At 42.0% G+C, this 23,077-nt stretch overlaps 1 protein-coding gene across 1 annotated transcript in view; it reads left to right on the plus strand.

Annotated features, from left to right (window-relative positions):
- The window catches only part of ANK2 (ankyrin 2), an 874,236-nt gene that overhangs the window by 799,078 nt on the left and 52,081 nt on the right, over nucleotides 1-23,077 (plus strand). Inside the window, exon 44 of the mRNA XM_086962136.1 lies at nucleotides 19,865-20,147. Coding sequence (XP_086818262.1) covers nucleotides 19,865-20,147 — 283 coding nt within the window. The remainder of the gene's footprint in view (nucleotides 1-19,864; nucleotides 20,148-23,077) is intronic.

Consider the following 23,077-nt stretch of genomic DNA (forward strand, 5'->3'; position numbering starts at 1 on the left):
TACAGAGCTATATTGCAAATTGTGGTATGTAAGTAGGTTCTTGTTCCTGCAGTTCCCACGACCCGAAAACTTTTGTTCAGACTTGATCATGAATAGAACTGGTAAATGCATTGTTAAGTGATGGTTGATCTTGGCCTGTTGCTAGCTCTATACTGTGATGAATCTATATAGTGCATGTCATGTGGCTCACATGTCTGTGCTTCAAATTAATTTGTGATGGAATGGCATGGTGGAGTATGGTATATCAGGTCATGGACTACAACGCATGATACTGTATGGTATGGTATGGAATGGTTCAATGTGGTATGTATAGCATGGTCTGGCATGGCATGAAGTTTTATAGTTAGATATAGTGTAGCTTGGTATGGTTTTGGCAGGCCTGGCATGGTATGGCATGAGATAGTATGCCATGGGAATGGTACAGGATGGGTTGGGTATAATATGGCAGGGTCTGTATGGTATGAGATGGGGTGGTATGGTTTGGTATTGTTTGACATGGCTCAATATGGTATATAATGGAATGGTACGGTTAGTTTGTTGACAAATGTTGTCAGCCCAGACCAATTTAGACACTAGACCACTACTCAAGAAAAGAAATAGCTCTTTAGAGCATTTGGTTCCAGCACGTTGACATATACAATATATGTTTTTTTGTGATGAGTGGGTGCGTCATGTGTTGAAAGACTCCAGACAAGGCCACAATAATGATATGAATAATACCGACAGAAGATTAGGTATCCATATTGAATGACGTAGCTAACATCACAGCGCATTTCTTAAGTTAATCATTTGGGATATAAAAATCCAGACAGATGTAATTTCTGTACGTAATACATTATTGCTCAGGCATAATAAACATCCATATTGAAACTATAATATTAAACAATAAATCTTTGCAAATTATAGTAAGACTTTGGCAGTCTATTTCAGGTAGGTTTTTAGTATACAGTCTTGGTTTTGCGGTGATGTGTATGAGAGTGTTTCCAATTGGCATTGCAACAGCAAATGTGGGCATTTCTCAGAACTCCGAGATCATAATGAGCCATATATAGCATTGGGCTTTGAATGTTTTCTGAGTCATGAATAATTGTACATGTACATTGAGCAAAGATCGTGAGCAATATTTTTGGGGATGTGCAGCTCTGCAGCAGTTCTATAGCATCTAAGCAACAGTTTGGAGGTAGATAAGTGATGGGAAATGCATAAATGCATTGCAAACTAACATTTCTGTGCATATGCATATATATATATGTATATTTATGCATGTATGTGTGTATTCACTGAAAAAAACTAAGGATAAAGTGACATTATCGTAAGGAATTATAATTATATATTTTTTACATTAAAAGTAACATAGAAGTTCAATGGAAAAAACTAAGATTAAAATAACTTTATAGTTTGGTGAAAATGTCAGTGACAGTGTATTGTTTCAACACAAAGAAAAAACAACACTGAAATTCAGCAGAGTACGGTAGTCCATAGGACGGCCATACGTGCGATGGCGGGCCGACCACCGCCACCACTGTGGGCCCGCCCGCGTATTTTGATTGTGGCGTTTGTACCCACACAGAACTGCTGTATCTGCCGGTATCCAGGATCCTAAAGCTGTCAGTTATAACAGTGGGCCTATCATCCAGGGCATGAAAGACCTAAAAACACAACCATTGAAAGTGCAAGAAAGAAACTTGGGATTACGTTGGTTTGTGGAATGTGTGTAGCTATAATAGATGGGTCTAAAATCATCAGCCCATAAGAAAAACTTCCATCCCCAAATATTTCTGAAAACTCCACATGTGGGGGAGTCCTGTGAGCTGTGGCATGTGCCTTTGCCACAAATACTCTTATCCAGAATACAGTACAAATGTCACACGTGTTGTAAAAACTGAGGGGCATATTACCAAGCAATAGCGATAATTATCGCTATTGCTTGGTTAGCGTGCAAAAATTAACGCTGAGCTGCGGCGATTTTTATCGCAGATAAACCTTGGTATTACCAAGGTTTATCGCAAATGCGATACAAATCGGCCGCAATGCATGAATATCGCTGAAAAGTCAGCGATATTCATGCATTAGCGAGCTAATGCTCTTAGCCATGTTGTCCATCTCCCATTGGATAACATGGCTAAGAACTGCTTAGGGCAGGTGTTAGCTTTTGGAGATATTCGTGCTTAGCGCGAATATCTCCAAAAGTTGGTAATAGGAGATAGCGATGTTAGCGACTGTTTCCAGTCGCTAACATCTTGGCACGCCCACTTTGCATGTCATTAGTGATAAATATCACTGACATGCAAAGTGGGGCCCAAGATGGTCGCTATCTCCTACTAGCTGTCGCTAACTGGTGTTAGCGACAGCTAGGTAATAGGGAGATAATTTTATCTCCGCTTTCTTGGCTTTTAAAGCCAAAAAAGCGGAGATAAACCCCCTTGATAATATGCCCCTGAATTCCTTCACATTTCTGTGATAGATAGTTCTGGAATTTGTGGGGAACAGCAAATGTCTTTCAATCCAGTGTTCCAATACCTCTACTAACAAAAGCAGTGGGGGGCATATTATCAAGAAAGGGCGTTAAAATTATCGCAGCTTTAGTGGCAGGAAACTGCAGATAAAGCGGCGATAAGGGGCCTGATATATGCCCTTGTGAATTCCCACAGAAGCCCAGGTTCTGGTGTGAACCTGGGCTGCTATGGGACTTCTCAATGGCATATTATCAAGCCCATTATCGCCGCTTTAGCGGCAGTTTCCTGCCGCTAAAGTGGCGATAATTTTAACGCCTTTCTGTCTGGGTTTGGGTGGTCAACCCCCGGCAAAAATACAGCATTATCCCTTATGGAAGCCCTGACCTCAAAAACACTCCTTGGTGTCTAGTGTGTGGATTCTTTTTCAAGCCCATTTAAAACCATCACGCTCAATACTCCCAGGAAACAGTTATCGGTCATCCTGTGGCAAAGAAAGTTTCCTACACAAGGGAGACAAGGGAATTACCATGTTTTGGGAGAAACTTGATGAAAAGCTGACAAATGTTTTGTTCAAACTGAGTTCCCAGCAAAACAAGAGGGGATCTCGTAAAGAATGATAGAAACTCAAAATATGTAAATGTGGAAAATATGTAGTTGTGCTAGGTTTCCATAAAGCCAAAGACTACAACTTGCAATCAAAGTAACCTAAATTGACATATTACTTTCTTTTGCATTTTCAAATGTCCAAATACACTGCACAATGTTTATTGCTTGGGAACACCCCAAACCCTTAGAAAACTGATATAAGAGATACTAAAGTGAATTACAGACAATATAACAAAATAGACACAAAAGAATTTGACAATCATCTAACCACAAACACCCAGTTGGAGACAAAATAACTCAGTAGAGAAATTATATGAATGGATTACTACAGCCTTTAATATACATAAGTTCTTTAAGCCAAGGCAGAAGCAAAAATGAAGCTTCTTAGATGAATGAAGCGATAAAGGAGAAACAAAATACACATCTCAACACTTCAATAGAGCTAGTGCAAATTGAAGAACTCTCAAGACAAAATGTGTATACACATACACAACAGAATGTACAATATCATACATAAAAAAGCCAGAACAATTCACTACTTAAGCAGGATCAACGTTGCCAAATAACCTACCAAGGAACTCCTCAAAATTCTATCACAATTTAACAATCCAGACAGCAGTCATGTTGCCATGTCACTTACCATAACACTTCTACAATAAGCCACCAATGCATTACTTCACCCATGCAGGCTCACTAGATTCATATTTAGCAATCAAGAAAAACAACTTCACCCCAATTATACAACCAAAAACCACCACAACAGATAAACAGTCTCCATCTATTTCAGCTTTTCAAGAAATTACAGCCTCACAATTTGAGGACCTCGTGATTCATTTATCAACATCTGCAGATATCCTAGTCAGAAATATTATCAATAACTCCTTAAACACAGTACGTTTTCCATAGGAACTGAAGAACGCTGACATATACCCATTGAATCTATGACAAAATATCGAATACACAAATATCGAGATACAAAATTATCGCAACAAAAATATCGATGGCAAAAATATCGGAATCCTGTAACCCAGCTGATGAGATGTATATAGGGCTGTCAGCGCGGGGACGCACTGTTCTCTGTGCAACCATGCGCTTAACAAATGTCATTAACCTAACCTAACCTAACCTAACAAGGTAAGTACAAATATATCGAAAAATATATATAGAATGTCAAAAATATAGTTTTTTATAAAATATCGTTTTATTTTAATAAAATAAAAATGTAATATTAACAAAATAATACTCATAAATGTAATAAACATATTTAAAAATATACTATAATATTTAAAATTAATACATAATGTAATACAAATTAATAATAATAAATATATAATACATAATACATTTTTCATTAATAATAACTCTAAATTAATTATTTTCATAACTTATGAATAAATAAAAATATAATAAATTACTAATACATTTATATACATAAAATAATTATATAAATAACAATTAATAACAACATAAAACTAATAAAAAAGCGAAATACATTTTAGATAGCGTATGAATGTTAATGTTATGGGTGTCTTATATAGCGCTCGGCTACTTCAAGGAGTGTCCCGGCGCTTTCTAACCCACAACAGACTACAGAGGGCAGGCAAAAAGGAGAAAAAGGGCAAGCAAATTACTGTCCATAAAGCCACGTCTTCAGACCCTTTCTGAAGGCCAGCAGGTTCGAAGTACTGCGAAGTGACAGAGGAAGGGCATTCCATAGCTGGGGCGCCAAGCGTTTAAAGGAACGTCCCCCCACCCTTGCTTTCCTGACAGCAGGGACAACGGCAAGGCCGAGAGATTCCGATCTTAAGGATCTAGTTGGTTTATAGAAAGCAAGACGTTTTTGAATATATTCAGCTCCCACAGCATGGAGTGCCTTATGCGCCAGCGTAAGTGCTTTAAAAACAATCCGCTTCCGAATAGGCAGCCAGTGTAGGGAGTGTAAAAGATCCGAGGCTCTCGCTCGGCGATGTAGGCCAAAAATGGCCCGTGCCGCCGAGTTTTGGACCACCTGGAGTCTTTGGAGTAGGTATTCGGGAAGACCCAAATATAAGACATTCAAATAATCCAGCCTTGAGCAAATAAGGGCCGGGACCATAATCTTCCTTTGCGCCAGCGGAAGCAGGGGAAGGAACTTACGTAACATTTTAAGGAGGCCATAACGCGTGCCGGTCAATCCAAGGATCTGCGACTTAAGCGACAAGCCGTTGTCAATCTTAACCCCCAAGTTCTTGGCAACCAGAGAAGAAGACGCGAGAGGGAACATGTTCACCGGCCACCAATCCTGCCAGCTCTGGTCAGACTGACACCCGAAGAAGAGCACCTCAGATTTATCTGGGTTGCACTTGAGGCTGTTTCGCTTAAACCATTCGAAAACAGCCCCAAGACACCCACGGATGCTCTCTCCGTCAAACGTGTCCCCCTTCCCGCAAGTGAAAAGGAGCTGGGTGTCATCGGATTATGACACGATCTGAGCCCCGAAGGACTCCGCCAGCACCGCCAAAGGGGTCATAAAGATATTAAAGAGAGTCAGACTCAGCTCAGAGCCCTGCGGGACTTCGACCTCCAGAGGCGGTTCTTCGGCTGAGTATGGGGGGGCCCAGACCACATGCCGGCGACCGGCCAAATAAGATCGAAACCAGCTCAACACCGTCCCCCTCAGACCGATCTCATGGAGCCTGCTGAGGAGACCCTCATGAGGGACGGTGTCCAAAGCCGCCGACAGGTCTAACATTACCAACATGGCCCTTCCTCCTGCATCCAGCACTTCCTTGATGGCCTCATTGACCTCCAATAGCGCTGTCTCGGTGCTTAGATTGGACTGGAAGCCAGACTGGGTGGAGTGCAGCAAGCTATGGGTTTCAAGGAAAGTAGAAAGCACAGTGTGCACATGCTTTTCTACTATCTTTGCGAGGGAAATCGGCCTATAATTGGAATGTAGCTCGGGGTCTAGACCCGACTTTTTAAGGAGTGGGACAACCATTGCCTGCTTCCAGACCACGGGAACCACACCACTAGTCAGTGACAGGTTAAGAATGGGATTAATCAGCGGGTTCAAAACCTCCGCTACCCTAGCCAGAAATTTAGCAGGGCAAAGGTCAGAGGGTGAACCTGACTTAAGCTTGATCAGGAAATCCTGAGAAGCGGAGTCAGAGAGAGATGGAAACTCCGAGAGAGAGGGTCCAGATCCAGCTGTCAAATTCAGCTGGTCCCCCGGGATGGTGACATCACTCGGGCCCAAGGAAGAAAAAGAGTCCTGAATCCGCTTGATCTTAGTGGTGAAAAAGCTAGCTAGCGAAATCACCCACGGCTCTGAGAACTCATGATGCGACGCATTTGCCTTGGGAGTTATAAACTCCTTCACAATAGTGAAAATTTCCCTGCAGGAACTTGAAGCAGTCTCAATGCTCGCAGAGAAATAATTCTTCTTTTCGATCAGAATGTCCGCATGATAGACCTTGATGGCAGCCCTATAGGCAGCCTTGGCCCCAGGATCATACTGCTGGCGCCAGACCCTCTCTGCTACCTTACAATTGCGCCGAGACAGCGCCAAGTCCTCAGTAAACCAAGGAGCAGAGGTCCGCCTAGGGGTATTCCGGGGAACAATCTCAGGAGCTAATTCGTCTAATCGCTCCACTAGCCACTCCTGCAGCAAATCGAGATCCCTCTCTAGGTCTCCCGATAGAGGACAGGGATGATCCAAGCAGGCCTGGGCCAGACTTTCAGGGGTCACCCGATGATATGCCCGACCAGTCTGCCTAGGATGACTCGACGTTGCACAGGGTGAATTACTAATACCCAAAATCTGAAACCTAATCAGAAAATGGTCCGACCAAAGGACAGGAACAGGGCTGGCCATATCAAGTGGAGTGGTGAACACCTGATCAAGGGTGTGGCCCTTGTTATGAGTCGGAACAGCCAGGTGGGGGATAAGGCCTAGGGGGGCGGTGACATCAATGATTTTAATCGTGTCACCATCCGTCCCCACATCCATATGAATGTTAAAATCCCCAAGCACAATACAGTGTTCTGTCTTCAAACAAAGCGCCAAAGCTAGCACCTGCAGCTCCTCGTGAAAAGACTCCAGCTGACCTGGTGGTCTGTAGACCAGGAGCCCAGAAAAGGATTGATGGGGAGTTAGGGCTATAGAAAACGCCAGGGATTCGCAGCCGGAAATGGTCTCCATAGGGATAACCACACATGAGGCAGATCTCCGGAACACAATCGCCACCCCTCCACCCCTCCCGTTTAATCTGTTGTGTCTAAGAATCACATAATCAGAAGGAATAGCAGTCGCAATGTCCTGATTGGAGGACTCCCCCAGCCAAGTTTCAGTAAGCATTAAGCAAACAGGTTTTTCGACAGCTAAAAGCTCATGGATATCAAGAGCATGCCTGCTCAAAGAGCGAGTATTAAGTAAGAGGCACAGATATTTAACATTGGCCTTAGGGCTGGCAGCCCCCAACACCGGCAAATTGCCTGGTATCCATCCGCATCCCTGACACCGCCTTTTGCCTCTACATCGCCCAGGACAGACCACACGACACGCATCCTTACCTTTCCTAAATGAGAGTAGATCTGACGCCGAATACATGAGCCTTGAGCCAGCCCCTCCCGCCACCCCATCCGCCTCCGGGACGCTGACGGGCGCAGACGGGCTGAACTCAGGCGTAACTCCGGCGTTACTTCGGCTACCCCGCTGCGAGTACCCGCTGCGCGTCAGCATGATCGCCTTAAGTGCAGGTCAAGCGTCCTACGAGCGACTAGCCGGGCAACAAAGATGGCGCCGCCAGGCGTCCTACTATCCCCCTAAGATGTACGCCGAAGTGGAGGCGAAGGACCAGGGCCCGCCAAAAAGCGGTGGGAAATCGATTTTTAACTTGCAAGTCAGAGGGCAGTTAAAACCAAGGGATACAGCAAACACAAATAAAATTATAAGAGACAAAACAGGAAGTTTTAAAAGTTCCAGCCGCAAAAAGCACTGTTACTCCTCCAGGCGCAGGGCGCTAAGCAGTACACTGCAGGTTGCAAATTGTGTGGGCGCCGCCTGATTTACCCGCCTTAAGTGCAGGTCAAGCGTCCTGCGAGCGACTAGCCGGCAACAAATATGGCGCCGCTAGGCGTCCTACTATCCCCCTAAGATGTCCGCCAAAGTGGAGGCGAAGGACCAGTATGAGTAAAAATTACTATTCCCACTCCAAAGAGTGCAACAGTAGCGAAAGTGTTGGATAGCGTAGGGGTAACAATTACTATTCCCACTCCAGAGAGTGCAACAGTAGGGAACGTGTTGGATAGCGTAGGGGTAAAAATTACTATTCCAACTCCAGAGAGTGCAACAGTAGGGAAAGTGTTGGATAGCGTAGGGGTAACAATTACTATTCCCACTCCAGAGAGTGCAACAGTAGGGAAAGTGTTGGATAGCGTAGGGGTAAAAATTACTATTCCAACTCCAGAGAGTGCAACAGTAGGGAAAGTGTTGGATAGTGTAGGGGTAAAAATTACTATTCCAACTCCAGAGAGTGCAACAGTAGGGAAAGTGTTGGATAGCGTAGGGGTTAAAATGACATACTTATAAAAAAAGCTTTTTTTTTAATAATAAAAATATGAACTATTAAATAAATATAAACCATTTACAATACATATACATAATTATTATAAACATGATTAGCAAAATATATGTAACCAAAAATAATTATTAAAAAATACAATTTTATAATATTTAATTACCAATTAAATAATTAACAATTATATAATTAACTTAACAATGAATTTAAAATCATTATTACTTAATTAAATTTAAATTACTTCCCACCATATTCCCCTATAAACACACAACCCGCAACAGAACACATTTATCAATTAATGAATTATTTAAAATTAATTACCAATTAATTAAAATAATTACCAATTAATTAAAATTAATGTATGATTCCTACTAATTAATAATGAATTCAACATAATTAAATACTTCCCATCCTATTCCCCTATAAACCCATAACCCACTACAGAACATATTTATCAATTAATCAATTAATTAAAATGTATTAAAAATAATTACCAATTAATTAAATTAATTATTCCTACTAATTAATAATGAGTTTAACATAATTAAATTACTTCCCACCCTATTCCCCTATAAACCCACAACCCGCTACAGAACATATTTATCAATTAATCAATTAATTAAAATTAATTACCAAATTAATTAAATGTAATTACCAATTAATTAAAATTAATGTATGATTCCTACTAATTAATAATTAATTCAACATAATTAAATTACTTCCCACCCTATTCCCCTATAAACCCATAACCCGCTACAGAACATATTTATCAGTTAATCAATTAATTAAAATTAATTATAAATGATTACCAATTAATTAAATTAATTAATAATTCCTACTAATTAATAATTAATTCAACATAATTAAATTACTTCCCACCCTATTCCCATATAAACCCACAACCCGCTACAGAACATATTTATCAATTAATTTAAATTAATTACCAAATTAATTAAATTTATTTACCAATTATTTAAAATTATTTTATAATAACTACTAATTAATAATTAATGTAACTTAATTAAATTACTTCCCACCCTATTCCCCTATAAACCCATAACCCGCTACAGAACATATTTATCAATTAATTAAAAATAATTACCAATTAATTAAATTAATTAATAATTCCTACTAATTAATAATTAATTTAACATAATTAAATTACTACAGTACTAAAATACAACATTTAATTAAATTACATTAAAAACATTTTATAAAACATAATAAATACAATATAATATACACAAAATGTATTAAAAAATCGATATTAGTAACATCGAAATTATTTACTTCGATATTACTGACATCGATTTTTAAAACTTCGATATTACTAATATCGATATTAAGAGTGTCGATATTACTTACCTTCTATATTATGTCCCTTCGAAATTTAAACTTCGATATAATTGTATATCGAAATTTAAATCTCAATATTTTGTCTGTGCACCATACCCATGACATGAGAAAAACAACTTGGACACTAACAACTCCAATATACCTTTCCTTGGAAATCATACTGATGAGCAGCATTTTTCCAGCTCCAGGATTCAAATAATAAAACCTACTCTCAGACTGACAAACAGGATTCCACCCAAGAAGGGGGACTGGTTCAACCCTAATAGCAATATAGGATGACTTAAAAAAGATAGCCTCCAAAAATGGTGTAACTGAATTACTAATCCTGGATCTTTCTGCAGCTTTTGACAACACACACCACAATACCTTAATGCTAAAAGTCAAAGAATTCTGTATAGAAAGCATCATTCTTACTTGGATTTCTTCATACCTACTCAATAAGTTGCACCTGATTTAAATACCTTATTTTCCATCACATATTTGGCATAAAAATTGGATTTCCACAAGGATCTATCATCTCACCTCTACTTTTCAACTTCTACATAAAATCACAACCTGCCCTTATCAATAGTTTATCTGCTACAATTATGCTGACTCTCAAATAGTTCTCAATTGGAAACCTGTAAGTGCATGAGAAAATAAAAAATCAGAGGCTGCCTCACAGGAGTAGATCAATAGATTATGTTGAATCACCTTTAGTTAAATGCTTAAAAAGTCAGGCTAATGACCTGTGGTGAATGGAAAAGTTATGACCCCTATCGTTCTAGCCTGATGAACTTGAACCTCCTCGAAAATAGCAAAATTATGAAATCTTGAAATTGTCTTGTACTCTGCCCTTACCATGAATGCTCAAGTGGACAAGCTATCGAAATCAATGTTCTGCAGAATTAAAACACGGACACATTTTTCCACATTTGTAGGTACAAGCAACAGTATCACTTATCCTCTCTAAACTGGATTAGGTTAATGGACAATGCCATTGCATACCATTCTCAATCATGACAAAGCTGCAGGGAATTGGTTATTACCAACATGATACCTCTAGGTTTCTGTGTGATCTTCTTCACAAAGACAAATATACATACAAACTCTGACTTCACTGTCGACAAACAGTTGCCCAAGTACTACCGTATAATGATCAAGGTAGAAACAGGTTAGCCTAATCTCCTTACAGAAATCCCTTTAGTAAAAATTTAGGGAGAACCAGATCAGTAAGAAATGTCAAGTTTAAGTACTCATTGAGAGCTGATATGAATATTCAAAATTGTAATATTTGTTCAAAGATAATAACATCACAATTATTTTTAGATTCAAGCATCTCCTCTTTTTCAAACATGTAACATTCAAGATGGTCTATGCTTTGATTCTTCAAAATTCCTATAGTTTCTTTGTGTTCCTTGGTGTGCATAATTACAACTTGCAGAAGAGCACCTCAGGTTCTATTACTAATTGTTTTGATAATCTCAGAATAGATTTGTTTGCAGACTTCTTAGAAGTTATTAGTTTCGACATTTTGATGACATGATGGCTGTCCTTTAATTTTTTTTGTTTCTTAGCATTACTTTGTTAAATATCTGCAAACACAATCTGATTTAATTTGAATCTAATCTATTTTGAATTAAAACGGAGACACCCCTCCAGACACACTTTCCAGTAGGTATCTTTCTCAGCACACCTTGCACTGCTGCCTGTTATGTGTCCATTTTTTAGAGCCAAAAAAGATGATCTGTTTGAGATCTTTATAAATGGTCCATGAAATCTGGGAGTAATATTATCAATGAAGCATTTGCTCTCCAGTTCTTTAGTGTGACATTCAAATTATATTTTTCTCCAGATAAACCTGGGAGGTGGGAAAGCTACGATGAGACTTTTGCCTTGAGTGCTGTCTAAAGCATGCTAGGCTAGTCTGCATGCTTGTTCTGTTCTCAGACCCTTCCCCCCATTTTATCATGTACAGCAGCAGACTAGGCTTTCCACCCACAGAGGACAGGGGTACAGTACAGTTGCAGAAGCATTTGAAGCTTCCCTTCCATGTACAGTACTGATAAAACGTCCATTATTCACGAGTACAGTTTAAAACAATGCAGCAGTGCAACAATGCCTCTGGATAGAGCTCAGGCTGGAGATACTGTGATGGGGAAGATCAGGGCATCACATTTTTTAAAAAGATAAAAAGTCTTATGAATATAAAATCCTTTTCTGATGGATACATCTGCCAGTGGATTCCTCACCTTGTGAATATCCCCTGCGTCAGCAACATTTGGAAATTCTTTCGTAGCTCCTCACGCCGACAACATCACAGAAGCACGGCATCGCGCGCGGCTCCGCTGACATCACTGAATCTATAATAGGACCCCGTCGGCGTGATGACATCAGTTACCTTTTTTCCGCGTCATCAACACTAACGGTTTTTCTTGGGATCCTCAGTAGCTTGTTTGGTTACTTTGTTACTGAAACTTGTTTCGTGTTAAATCTTGTTTTCAGTCGATATGTCTTCGAGGAGATTTGGGTTCAAGCCTTGCGGGGCGTGCAGAAAGTTAATGTCAATAACGGATCCGAGGACTGTGTTTGGTGCCTTTCATCTGACCACGACGTCCAAGGATGCTCCAGCTGTAATAAGATGAACCCGAAGGCGCTGAGAGAGAGAGAGGCGGAGCTGCTCGAAGCAAAATTGAAGGAGAAGAGAGGTAGGAGGCGTTCGAGGTCCCGCTCGAGGTCGAGATTGGCTTCGAGGTCGACTTCGGGGCATGCTTCTCGATCTAGGAAGAAGCATGGGTTGCGGCGTCACTCTGGAAGGGAGTCGGATCTGAAGTCGAAATCTCCAAAACATCGACATCGGAAGGACTTTGTTTCTCCTTCACCTGTCTTCAAATCCGGAGTCACAGGGTGAGCCTTCTCCTGTAGCTTCTCCGGAGCATTCCCCGGCTCCCGCTTCAAATCCTTCCCCGGCGCCGAGGCACTCTCCATCTCGGGAGGAGGAGGAGGCTCCATTGCCTGAAGGGTCTTCGACTCCGTTGGATGCTCCCTCGGGTCCGGTTGGCTCGACTCCGATTGTACCTCAACAGGAGCAGTATCTAGGGCCATACCCACCCTTTCAAGGTCCGGGTCAAGACCCAACGCATTATTTAAATGCGATGTATGGAGTCTGTTCAAGAGCCATGTACCCCTCTGGAGCACCATCCGGTCCCATGGGTCCAATGGCTTACAATCTGGGTTTTTCCCCACACTTATGCACAGGCACCTTTTATGCAATACCTGGCATTTCCCGGCTCCGATACCATCTTCACTGGCTCCGATTCCAACTCGACCTCGTTCGTTCCAGACTGTACCTCCGGAGAGAGCACAACGACGGCTCCGTCGGAGGCGGTTGTGGCTCCATCGACACTGATGGCTACTGGAGGAGCAAAGATATCGAGCGGAGGTGGAGGAAGGAGACCTGCTGGAGTCTGAGGACTTGTTTGAAGAACTTAAAGAGGCAAGTGGCCTGGAGTTATCTCCAGAGTGGGAGCTTTATTCAGCTCCTGATGTTCCATCAAAGGATGTCGCACCGTATCACACGGTCATTAAGAAGGTGGCTGAGCTCTTGGATTTGAATTTGCCTTCTGCAGAGTTTAAATCTAATTTATTAACAGAGGTACTTCATTTTACTACTTCGGTTGTGGAGCCAATGCTGCCATTTAATGAGGCTATTACTGAGCCAGTGTTGGAGGTGTGGCGTAAGCCCTTTTCGTCTCCTGTGGTTTCGAAGGCTGTAGCATGAAGTTATAGGGTTGCTCCTGGAGATCGGAAATTTTGTCATCACATCCGTCTCGGGAGTGTCTGGTAGTTCAGGCAGCCTGCTCCAAGAAGTCTGCTGGAGCCTTCCCTCAAGTGCCAAGTGATAGAGAGTCAAAGAAATTGGACCAACCGGCATAAGAGGTTTTCTTATCGGCCAGCATGGCTTTAAAATCTACGAATGCGACATGCCTTTTGGGGCGTTATATTCACGCACTCATGGACTCCGCGAAGCAGTTGGTACCGAAGATACCTAAAGAGGACAGGCAGAACTTCAGTGAGGTTCTTGCAGATACGCAGGCTGCCGCTCGTCAGGTAATCCAGAGCGGTTTGGATACTGCTGACTCTGTGGCAAGGGTCATGGGATCTTCTGTTGCCACCAGGAGGGCTGCTTGGCTGAAGACTTCTGAGTTTTCTTCTGATGTGCAGGCAACTTTGATAGATCTTCCTTTCTATGGTTCGGGTCTGTTTGGCAAGAAGGCAGACGCGGCCTTGGAAAGGTTCAAGGCGACGGCTAGGTCTTTGGGTCTGTAAACCAGAGGTTCTTGGAATAAGAGATTCAGAGGATTCGGAAGGACTTCCTTTCGCTCATACAAACAGCCACAGCAGCAGCAGCAACAGCAGAATTCCCTGCACAAATCGTACAGAGGCAGAAACAGGGGCCGAGCTCGAGGTCATCAAGTCTCCTCTTCCTCCACCTCCTCTTCCTCTTCCCACCCCCCTCCTGCCACAGCAAAGCAGCCCTAGATCCCCCATTCCGAATCATGTTGGTCCTGTAGGGGGTCGGCTTACTCATTTTCTGCAAGATTTGGAATCGGTCACATCCGACCTTTGGGTTCTCAATCTTATAGAAAATGGGTATGCTCTTCCCTTTTGGGAATTTCCCCCAAATTACCCTCCCTGTCAAGGATTTTGCACGAAGGACCACCTACTTCTCCTGCAGGAGGAAGTCCTGGCGTTATTGAGAAAAGGTGCGATAGAGGTGGTTCCGGAGCAGGGAAGGGGTCAGGGTTGCTACTCCCGGTATTTCTTGATACCCAAGAAGGATGGCAGGCTTCGTCCGATCCTGGACCTCTTTTTGAAGCAAGAGAAGTTCAAGATGCTCACCTTTGCACAGGTTCTTCAAGCGCTGCAGCAAGAGGACTGGATGGTGTTGATCGCACAGGAAGTATCTCCGTTTCACGGTGGGGTCGCAACATTATCAGTTTGCGGTTCTCCCGTTTGGACTTACTACTGCACCTCCAGTCTTCACCAAGGTGATGGCAGTGGTGGCAGCCCATCTCAGAAGATCGGGGATTCCAGTTTTCCCCTATCTGGACGACTGGCTCATCAAAGCAGAGTCGCCAGAGAATGGTGCTTCGTCATCTGCAGGTGACAACTCAGCTGTTGTACAAATTGGGTTTTTCGATAAACGTGCCCAAATCTCACCTGGTGCCCTCTCAGCACAACCTGTTCATAGGGGCGGTACCGGACACTACCGTCTGTTGAGCATTCCCTCCTCCACAAAGGATTCTCGACATTCAGGAAATTATTCCCTTGTTTTACAATGGAGCGGTCGTTCCAGTCCTGAAGGTCCTTCGCCTGCTCGGTCTGTTTGCTTCCTGTATTCTGTTGGTCAACCATGCACGCTGGCACATGAAGGCGCTCCAGTGGTGCCTCCGCAAGCAGTGGTATCAACACAACGGAGATCTCAAGGAATCGATCAGGATCTCCAGGGAAGCTGCTGTGGATCTGTCTTGGTGGAGCATGGAGGGCAATCTGTCTCAAGGAAAGCCCTTCCATCTTCCTCCATCGGTGGCCACAGTGATAACGAATGCATCCACTTTAGGGTGGGGTGCTCATCTTGGGGATCTGGAAATCAAGGGTCGTTGGTCTCCAGAGGAAAGGTTGCTTCACATCAACCTTCTAGAGTTGCGGGCTATACGTTTAGCGCTCAAGGCCTTCCTCCCTTCCCTTCACGGTCAGTCGGTTCAAGTCCTAACGGACAAAACTACTGCGATGTGGTATATCAACAAACAGGGAGGAGTGGGATCGCATTGCCTTTGCAGAGAGGCTTTGTGTCTCTGGTCCTGGGTTCAGGACCATCAGATTTGTCTAATGGCAAATAATCTGCCTGGAGTTCTGAACATACGTGCAGACAGTCTCAGTCGGCAGTTCTCAGCCGACCACGAGTGGAAGCTTCATCCAGAGGTAGTTTGTCACGTCTTTTGGACGTGGGGAACTCCTCAGGTGGACCTGTTCGCCACTCACGAGAACGCTCACTGTCCGTCATTCTGCAGTCTCCAGTATCCGATGCAGGGGGCTTTGGGGGACGCGTTTCAGTTGAGTTGGGGATCTCAACTCCTTTACGAGTTTCCTCCCATACCCTTGATTCCTCGGGTTCTGAGGAAGGTTCGCCAAGACCGGGCCCAAGTCATATTGATCGCCCCGGATTGGCCAAGAAGGGTGTGGTACACAGATCTTCTGCACCTCTCCTCGTGCCCTCCGCTCCGTCTCTCTCTCAGGGCAGACCTCCTCTCGCAGTCACAGGGGCAGGTTCTACACCCCCATCTCCAGAGCTTACACCTTCATGCCTGGAAATTGAACGGGGCAACCTGAATTCTTTTTCTCTCCCACCTGACGTGGTGGATGTTATTTTGTGAGCCAGGCAGCACTTCACCAAGTCTATCTATTCTTATAGGTGGTCCATGTTTGTCTCATGCTGTGGAGAGAAGTCCATTGACCCCTTGAAGGCTCGTTTATCCGACATTCTTCAGTTTGCACTCTCTTTGGCTCAGCAAGGATTTGCTGTAGCGACAGTGAAAGGTTATCTTTCTGCTTTATTGGCATTCCTTTTCCTGCTGGACCAGCTGTCCTCTTTTAAGTCACCTGTTGTTTTAAGGTTCTTAAAGGGTCTTACGAATAAATTTCCCCCCACTCCTTTTATTATGCCTTAATGGGACTTGAATCTTGTCCTTACTTTCTTAATGGATTCACCTTTCAAGCGCTTGCACAGGTGTCCCTTGAGGTTGTTATCTTTTAAAAAGGTCTTTCTGATTGCGATTACCTCAGCAAGGAGGGTAAGAGAGTTTCAAGCTCTAAGTTCAAAACCCCAGTTTTTGACTATTCATGCTGAAAGAATGGTACTCAGGACCAGGGCTGCTTTTCTTTCTAAGGTGGTAACTCCCTTCCATCTGGGTCAGTCCATTACCCTCCCTACCTTCTATCCTGCTCCTCACCCTTCCAAGGAGAAGGAGAGACTTCACCGTCTGGCTCCTAAGGGGGCAGTGAGCTTCTACCTTGACAGAAGCAGAGAGTTCCGAATTGATGACCAACTCTTTGCTTTGTGGGTTTCGTTGGCTGCAGGAAAGGCAGAGCGGTGCACAAGCGCACGCTGTCCAGATGGATTGTCTTGTGTATCAAGATATGCTACTCCCTGGCCGGTAAGGAACCTCCAGAAGGTTTGAGAGCTCATTCTACTAGGGCAAAGTCATCTACATCTGCCTTGTCTAGAGGTGTTCCTGTGGAGGACATTTGTAGGGCGGCAACTTGGGCCTACCTCCACACTTTCGCAAAGCATTATTGTTTAGATGAAGAGGTGAGGATGGACGGACACTTTGCTTGTTCCGTCCTACAGGACTTCATAGTATAGAAGGGTGGACACCCTCCTCCGGGAGTGGGACTGCTGGGGAATCTATTCACAAGGTGAGGAATCCACTGGCAGATGGATCCATCAGAAGAACAAGTTACTTACCTTCAGTAACGCTTTTTCTGGTGGATACAGTATCTGCCTGTGTATTCCTCACTGACCCACCCGCCTCCCCGTTGTCCACCCTTGTATGCCTATAATAGTAGCTATTGCTTTTGTGCATGTTGTTTTTAAGGCAATGTCTTGTTTCTTTTTGCTCTACTGCATTGTCTTCACACTGTGTGTGTGGTACCTTGATTATTTTGTACTGTGTATATATACTGTTGTCGGTCCATCCGTGTGCCTCGATGGCACGGAAAAAAAGGCAGAACTGATGTCATCATGCCGACGGGGTCCTATTATGGATTCAGTGACGTCAGCGGAGCCGCGTGCAATGCCGTGCTTCTGTGACGTCGTCCACGTCGGCCTGAGGAGCTACGAAAGAATTTCCGAATGTTGCTGATGCAGGGGATATTCACAAGGTGAGGAATCCACAGGCAGATACTGTAACCACCAGAAAAAGCATTACCGAAGGTAAGTAACTTGTTCCTCATGAACCTAGGTTAAGATCACATGCTGGCTGTGATTGGTGACGTAGCAATGTACATTTTGTAGAGCTCATACCTTTGTAGAGGTTGTTCAACCAATTTAAATGTAGCATGGTTTATTACTTATATTTAGTTAGTCATGAAATCCATAGAGCATCATATGTTTTGTTCCGGTCACTTCAAAGAACGTGATCATTTAGCAGCACTTTCTGGACACTTCACAGAATTCATTTATACAGCAGAAAGTGTGTTAACAATTGATATATTTATGTTTACTCAGAGTCCAGCCAGATAAGTGAATGCTTACTCTTATATCTCAGTTGCTACCTGAAACAGTTCATAACACTGGCTTTTTTAGGTAATTAATTTATATACCAGCCCCTATAATAAATAGTTCTTTCAAGAATATACGCGTGCCTGGCTTCTCTGAGTTCTAATAATAACATGTAGTAATGGCATTTGCACACTCCAGAAGAGATTACCTTGTCAGTGCAAGTCTTGTGCCAAATGCCTTGATGGACACACTCTGTCTTCAGCAGTTGCGGAAAGCAAAGGTGGTTAGATTGAACGTTCATGCCAGAGTTCAATGTGTTCTTGATTTCGGCCCCCCCAAACACTCATTGAGCTGCTTCCATTTTTCAGTAGCTGAGATGCCCTTTGGTGGATTGGATCAGTCGTGTGTATACAGGAAGTACTTTCCTGGTAAAAGGTGTGACATTTTTCATATCATCTTGGCCTTTGTTTAAGTGGCCAGTTTGATTGCCTTGTCATTTGAATTTTCAACTGTTATCGGAGCTCAAAAAGTACTTGTGATGTTGGTTTCATGTGATCCGTTTTCTGTACTAGACTGAGGCATTTTGTGGCTGTCACAGCGTAGTTGTTGGGGAGGAGGGATTTCCATGAGATCGATTGGTTGTAGATTGATGCGGGGAAAGAAAAATCGATCTGTTCATTGTATGGATCCCAGATTTCATCTTTTATCTGATATTGCTTTGATGGGCTCCAGACTAGTGATCTGCATACAAACGTAGTCAGGCAGAAGACATTCCCTTTCACACAGTGCTAAAAATTACAAGCCCCGTTGCAAAAAGCAAAGTGGAAAGCAGGGTGGCCGGTTGGTCTCAGGGGGTGTAGACAGATGGCTTATAATTAGAAATAAATGAGTGTTTGTAATTTCAGCCTTGAAGAACATAATCTCCTCACATGTTGCCAGGTTCTTCAAGGGCTATTCTGAAAAGCCACAGGCTTAGTCGTTTTCTGAAAGGTGTTAAAGATATCCTTAATCTTGTTTGATAACTAATTTATGTATTTGACTTCTTAGGCTAAATGCCTCTCCTGTATCTCTTTTAATATGCCTTGTCCACCTGTTAGCATAGCATATGAACACATGCCCAGGCTTACTCCCAGAGGTATCTTGTTATTGTTTGAATTTGTATGGTTATTCTATTTTTTGTTGGTTTTATTGTTAGTACTAATTGTGCAATGTTGTAACATGTATATGGCTTTGTTCAATGCCCTCGTCCTCTGGGGTGAAGAGTACGTTTTTGAAATTAAAATATAAACTAAATTAAAATGACCATGGGAAATTAAGGTCTGGTCTAAGGGCGATAACATACAAGGCTAATGTCATTAACACACGCAAAAAAACATGTATATGTGCCACCAGGGCACTGTAGTATAAAGGAATGGGCTGCAGACACTTGTGCTGCTCCTTGTGGAATGCATACAGAGCCTGGGCACATGATATTCCATGATTAATACAAATAATTTATGAATCAGCTATAACATTTAAAAAAATAACGAGCTTAAAAGGCAACATGTGGGGATATAAGAAAACCGAGATTTTGGCAAAGTCAGCTTGTTTTACTTATCGATTTGTGCTTTGTGTTTCTGCAGCGTCACGTCGCCTGAAGGAGAATTACCAGCTGCAGCCAAGCCAAGGCAAAGAGTAAGTTCCCAGGGGGAAGATTATGAAGAAATTACAGTAACGCCTGAAGGATATGAGAGGCCAGTGTTTGATGATAAGGAAAATTCTCCCATCGTGCAAGAACCTGAGGAGCGGCCTTTTCAGCAGGAAGACTTGTCGCCAGGAGGCAGAGATCTTGCCATCGAAGAAGCCACTGATGATGAGTCACCTGCAAAACATGAGAGGTGCAGTGAAGCTGGGTCATTTGAAAAGGTGAGGACACACTGCACAATAGAGATTATTCATGTTTATGATGATGATTAAGAGCCCATTTGTAGCTGTTTAAGAATCTTTTTTATAGGTTTGTTCTGGGGCAGACAGCATGGAATGGGTGTTTTTTTCGGGTTTCGAGGTCAGGGCGCCATTAAATGTTTGAAGAAGAGGCACCTTTGATGAATAGATTGGAAACGGGACACTAGACTAAGGCCCTGATCAAAGGTGGTGCGAGGAGTTAATTCCAGTCCCTGCACAAACTCTCCCTCAGTTTCCCCCTCGAAAACCTGACTAAATCTACCTGGAGAAAATGGTAAATTCCGATACCTGATGTAGTGCAGAAAATGTCAGTTCCATGTGCAATTCCTCATTTTCCAGAGGAAAATTTGGAACAGGATAAATTTACTGCAGTCAGTCCAGAACACACCTTATTGTGTTGGTATTTACTCGATGCAGTTAATGCCTCACCCTCCTGGTGCATTCCTAGTCAATGCTTATAAGAGAAAGATGACAATCAAAAAAGCTTGAACAAAAGATTTTTGACAACATTCAGTTGTAATGTTACCATGGAAAACAAATATGATCAATACCAGCATACAATGTTTGGCAAAGTCAACACAGAGAAAGTCTCTGGCCTTTATACTTTTAAATTTGGCATTTGGCGTTGCACAGACGTAGCTCCAAGAAACAACAGAGTACTTTCTAGAGAACATTTGACTATTGTAGTAAAAAATATAACCAATGCGATATCTAATGCGAAGTGTGTCTAATTCAACTATGTGTACTGTGGTCTGGTTGATTGGATTACATTAACTAGGTAAAATAGGGAAGATGGCTAGAGTTGCATAATTGGTACAGTATTTAACAGCACAGCAGTTTGTTGCATAGTTGCATTGCGCATTTGTAATTACAGTAGACAAATGTACAATTATACAGCAGTTTGTTACATAGTTGCTTTGCACATTTTTTATTACAATGGACAAATGTTCAATTATACAGCAGTTTGTTGCATAGTTGCATTGCACATTTTTAATTATAGTAGACAAATGTTCAATTATACAGCAGTTGTTGCATAGTTGCATTGCACATTTTTTATTATTGTAGACAAATGTTACAATTATACGCAGTTTGTTATATAGATGCAGTGCACATTTTTTATTACAATATACAAATGAACAATTATACAGCAGTTTGTTACATAGTTGCATTGCAGATTTTTATATTACAATAGACACATTTTCAATTACAGAGATAAAATGTGAGGCGCCCCAAATCATATCATTGCTTTGGGTAAGTGCCAAAGTTAGTATTAGAGCCTAGCTCTTAAAATGGTAAGGCAGGACTTAGCCACTAGAAAAATATCTACAAAAGGGTATGAAGGAAATAATTAGAAAAATATTCATATAGAATTGAGTTAGAATCAATATTTATAAATGGGTCTGCAGAAAAGAATATACTGTGCTAGATAGAGTGTCTGACCATAGTTAACTTCAGCTCTAGGTTATTTGGTTATTAATCTCAAATCCCGTCCATATTGCGTCACCCTGTGGAGAGACCATGGTGGAGGAAGGAGAAAAAAAGAGGGAGGTAGAAAGTATGGAATGAGGATGGAAGGAAAAGAGACAATAAACAGATGGATGAATAAAAAAGCTAAGAAAGAAAAAATACAAAAATATTTTCCTTAGCCACATGTACTTGTAAATGGTTATACATGCAGGGGTCATTTTCATCTATTGCTGCACTGTCGCACTCCTTTGCATCAAGGACGGTGGGGGTCCCTGGATTTATGAATGCAGGCACATTATGTTTTCAGAGATTGAAATGCACATTTGGTGCCAAGTACAATACGTTCATTGTTAGAAGTCCCTTGAGAAAGAGAATTTAATAGGAAATAGATTCAAGGCGAGCTAAACTCACTTCATATATCTTTACCCATCTGTGCTTCTTTGATGACAGCATCACTTATCATGGCTGCCTCGAGTCTTACTAGATTAGAAATATCGATATGCTAAATTAATGATTATAACTCCCAAACCCATGCTTTCCAAGAGCATCATTTTCTTTGGAATAAAGAGCTCTTAAACTGTCACAGCAGAAAGAGGCACATATATCTGTCACACATAGAAAAAAACACTCTTTAGTCCCACCTAAAGGATTGCAAGGACGAATGCACATGTTATGCACATTCATATAGTCTTTAAGTGCATGTGTTTAGTTAGTATTGTCCTAGCACAGAGCTGCCCAATATTTGGCTATGGAGGCCAAATCCATGCTACTTTTTCAGGACAACCCTGACTTTAACAAGTAGTTTCAGTGGATTTCGTTGTAGTCAAAATTTCTTTTATGTGAACATCCCAATAACCTGGCAAGTAATTCAGTTTTTCTCAACTTATGTTGGACACAGCCGTCTGAGAAAATTAACATATTTAATGATTCCAGTTATCTTTAAATCTTGAGTTTTCAAAGGCAAATTGTTAATTCAAAAAAATATGGTACAGATTAACCATTGATAGAGTCTGTCTACCAATGTTGCAAATGTTAAACAACAAAACCTGTTACTAAGTACAAATGCGATATACGTACATACTGTCTTGTCCAAAATATCATCAGAGTACCCTAACTTGCTTAGAAAGCCTGGGTAATATGTTGACCTAGGATGAGTTCAAGCACTGAGTTCAAGCACTCGATTTTCCCGCTTGAAAGGAAAATTTAAAATGATGACCCTTGATACCATGGAATTCTGTACATCGGTATTTGCATCAGCAGTTGCTTTCACTCACCCTCTTGTAGGCTCATATTCATCCTCATAGAGGGCACACTCCAAATCTTGAAGTATTTTACTGTAGAAGTACTGCACCTGCCTAAATTACCGATAACAGGATCATTCCACGTTTCTTCTATTTTGCGATATACAAAAACGCGGATCGATG

The sequence above is a fragment of the Lissotriton vulgaris genome, chromosome 3_1, assembly GCF_964263255.1.
Source record: "Lissotriton vulgaris chromosome 3_1, aLisVul1.2, whole genome shotgun sequence".
Classification (NCBI taxonomy): domain Eukaryota; kingdom Metazoa; phylum Chordata; class Amphibia; order Caudata; family Salamandridae; genus Lissotriton; species Lissotriton vulgaris.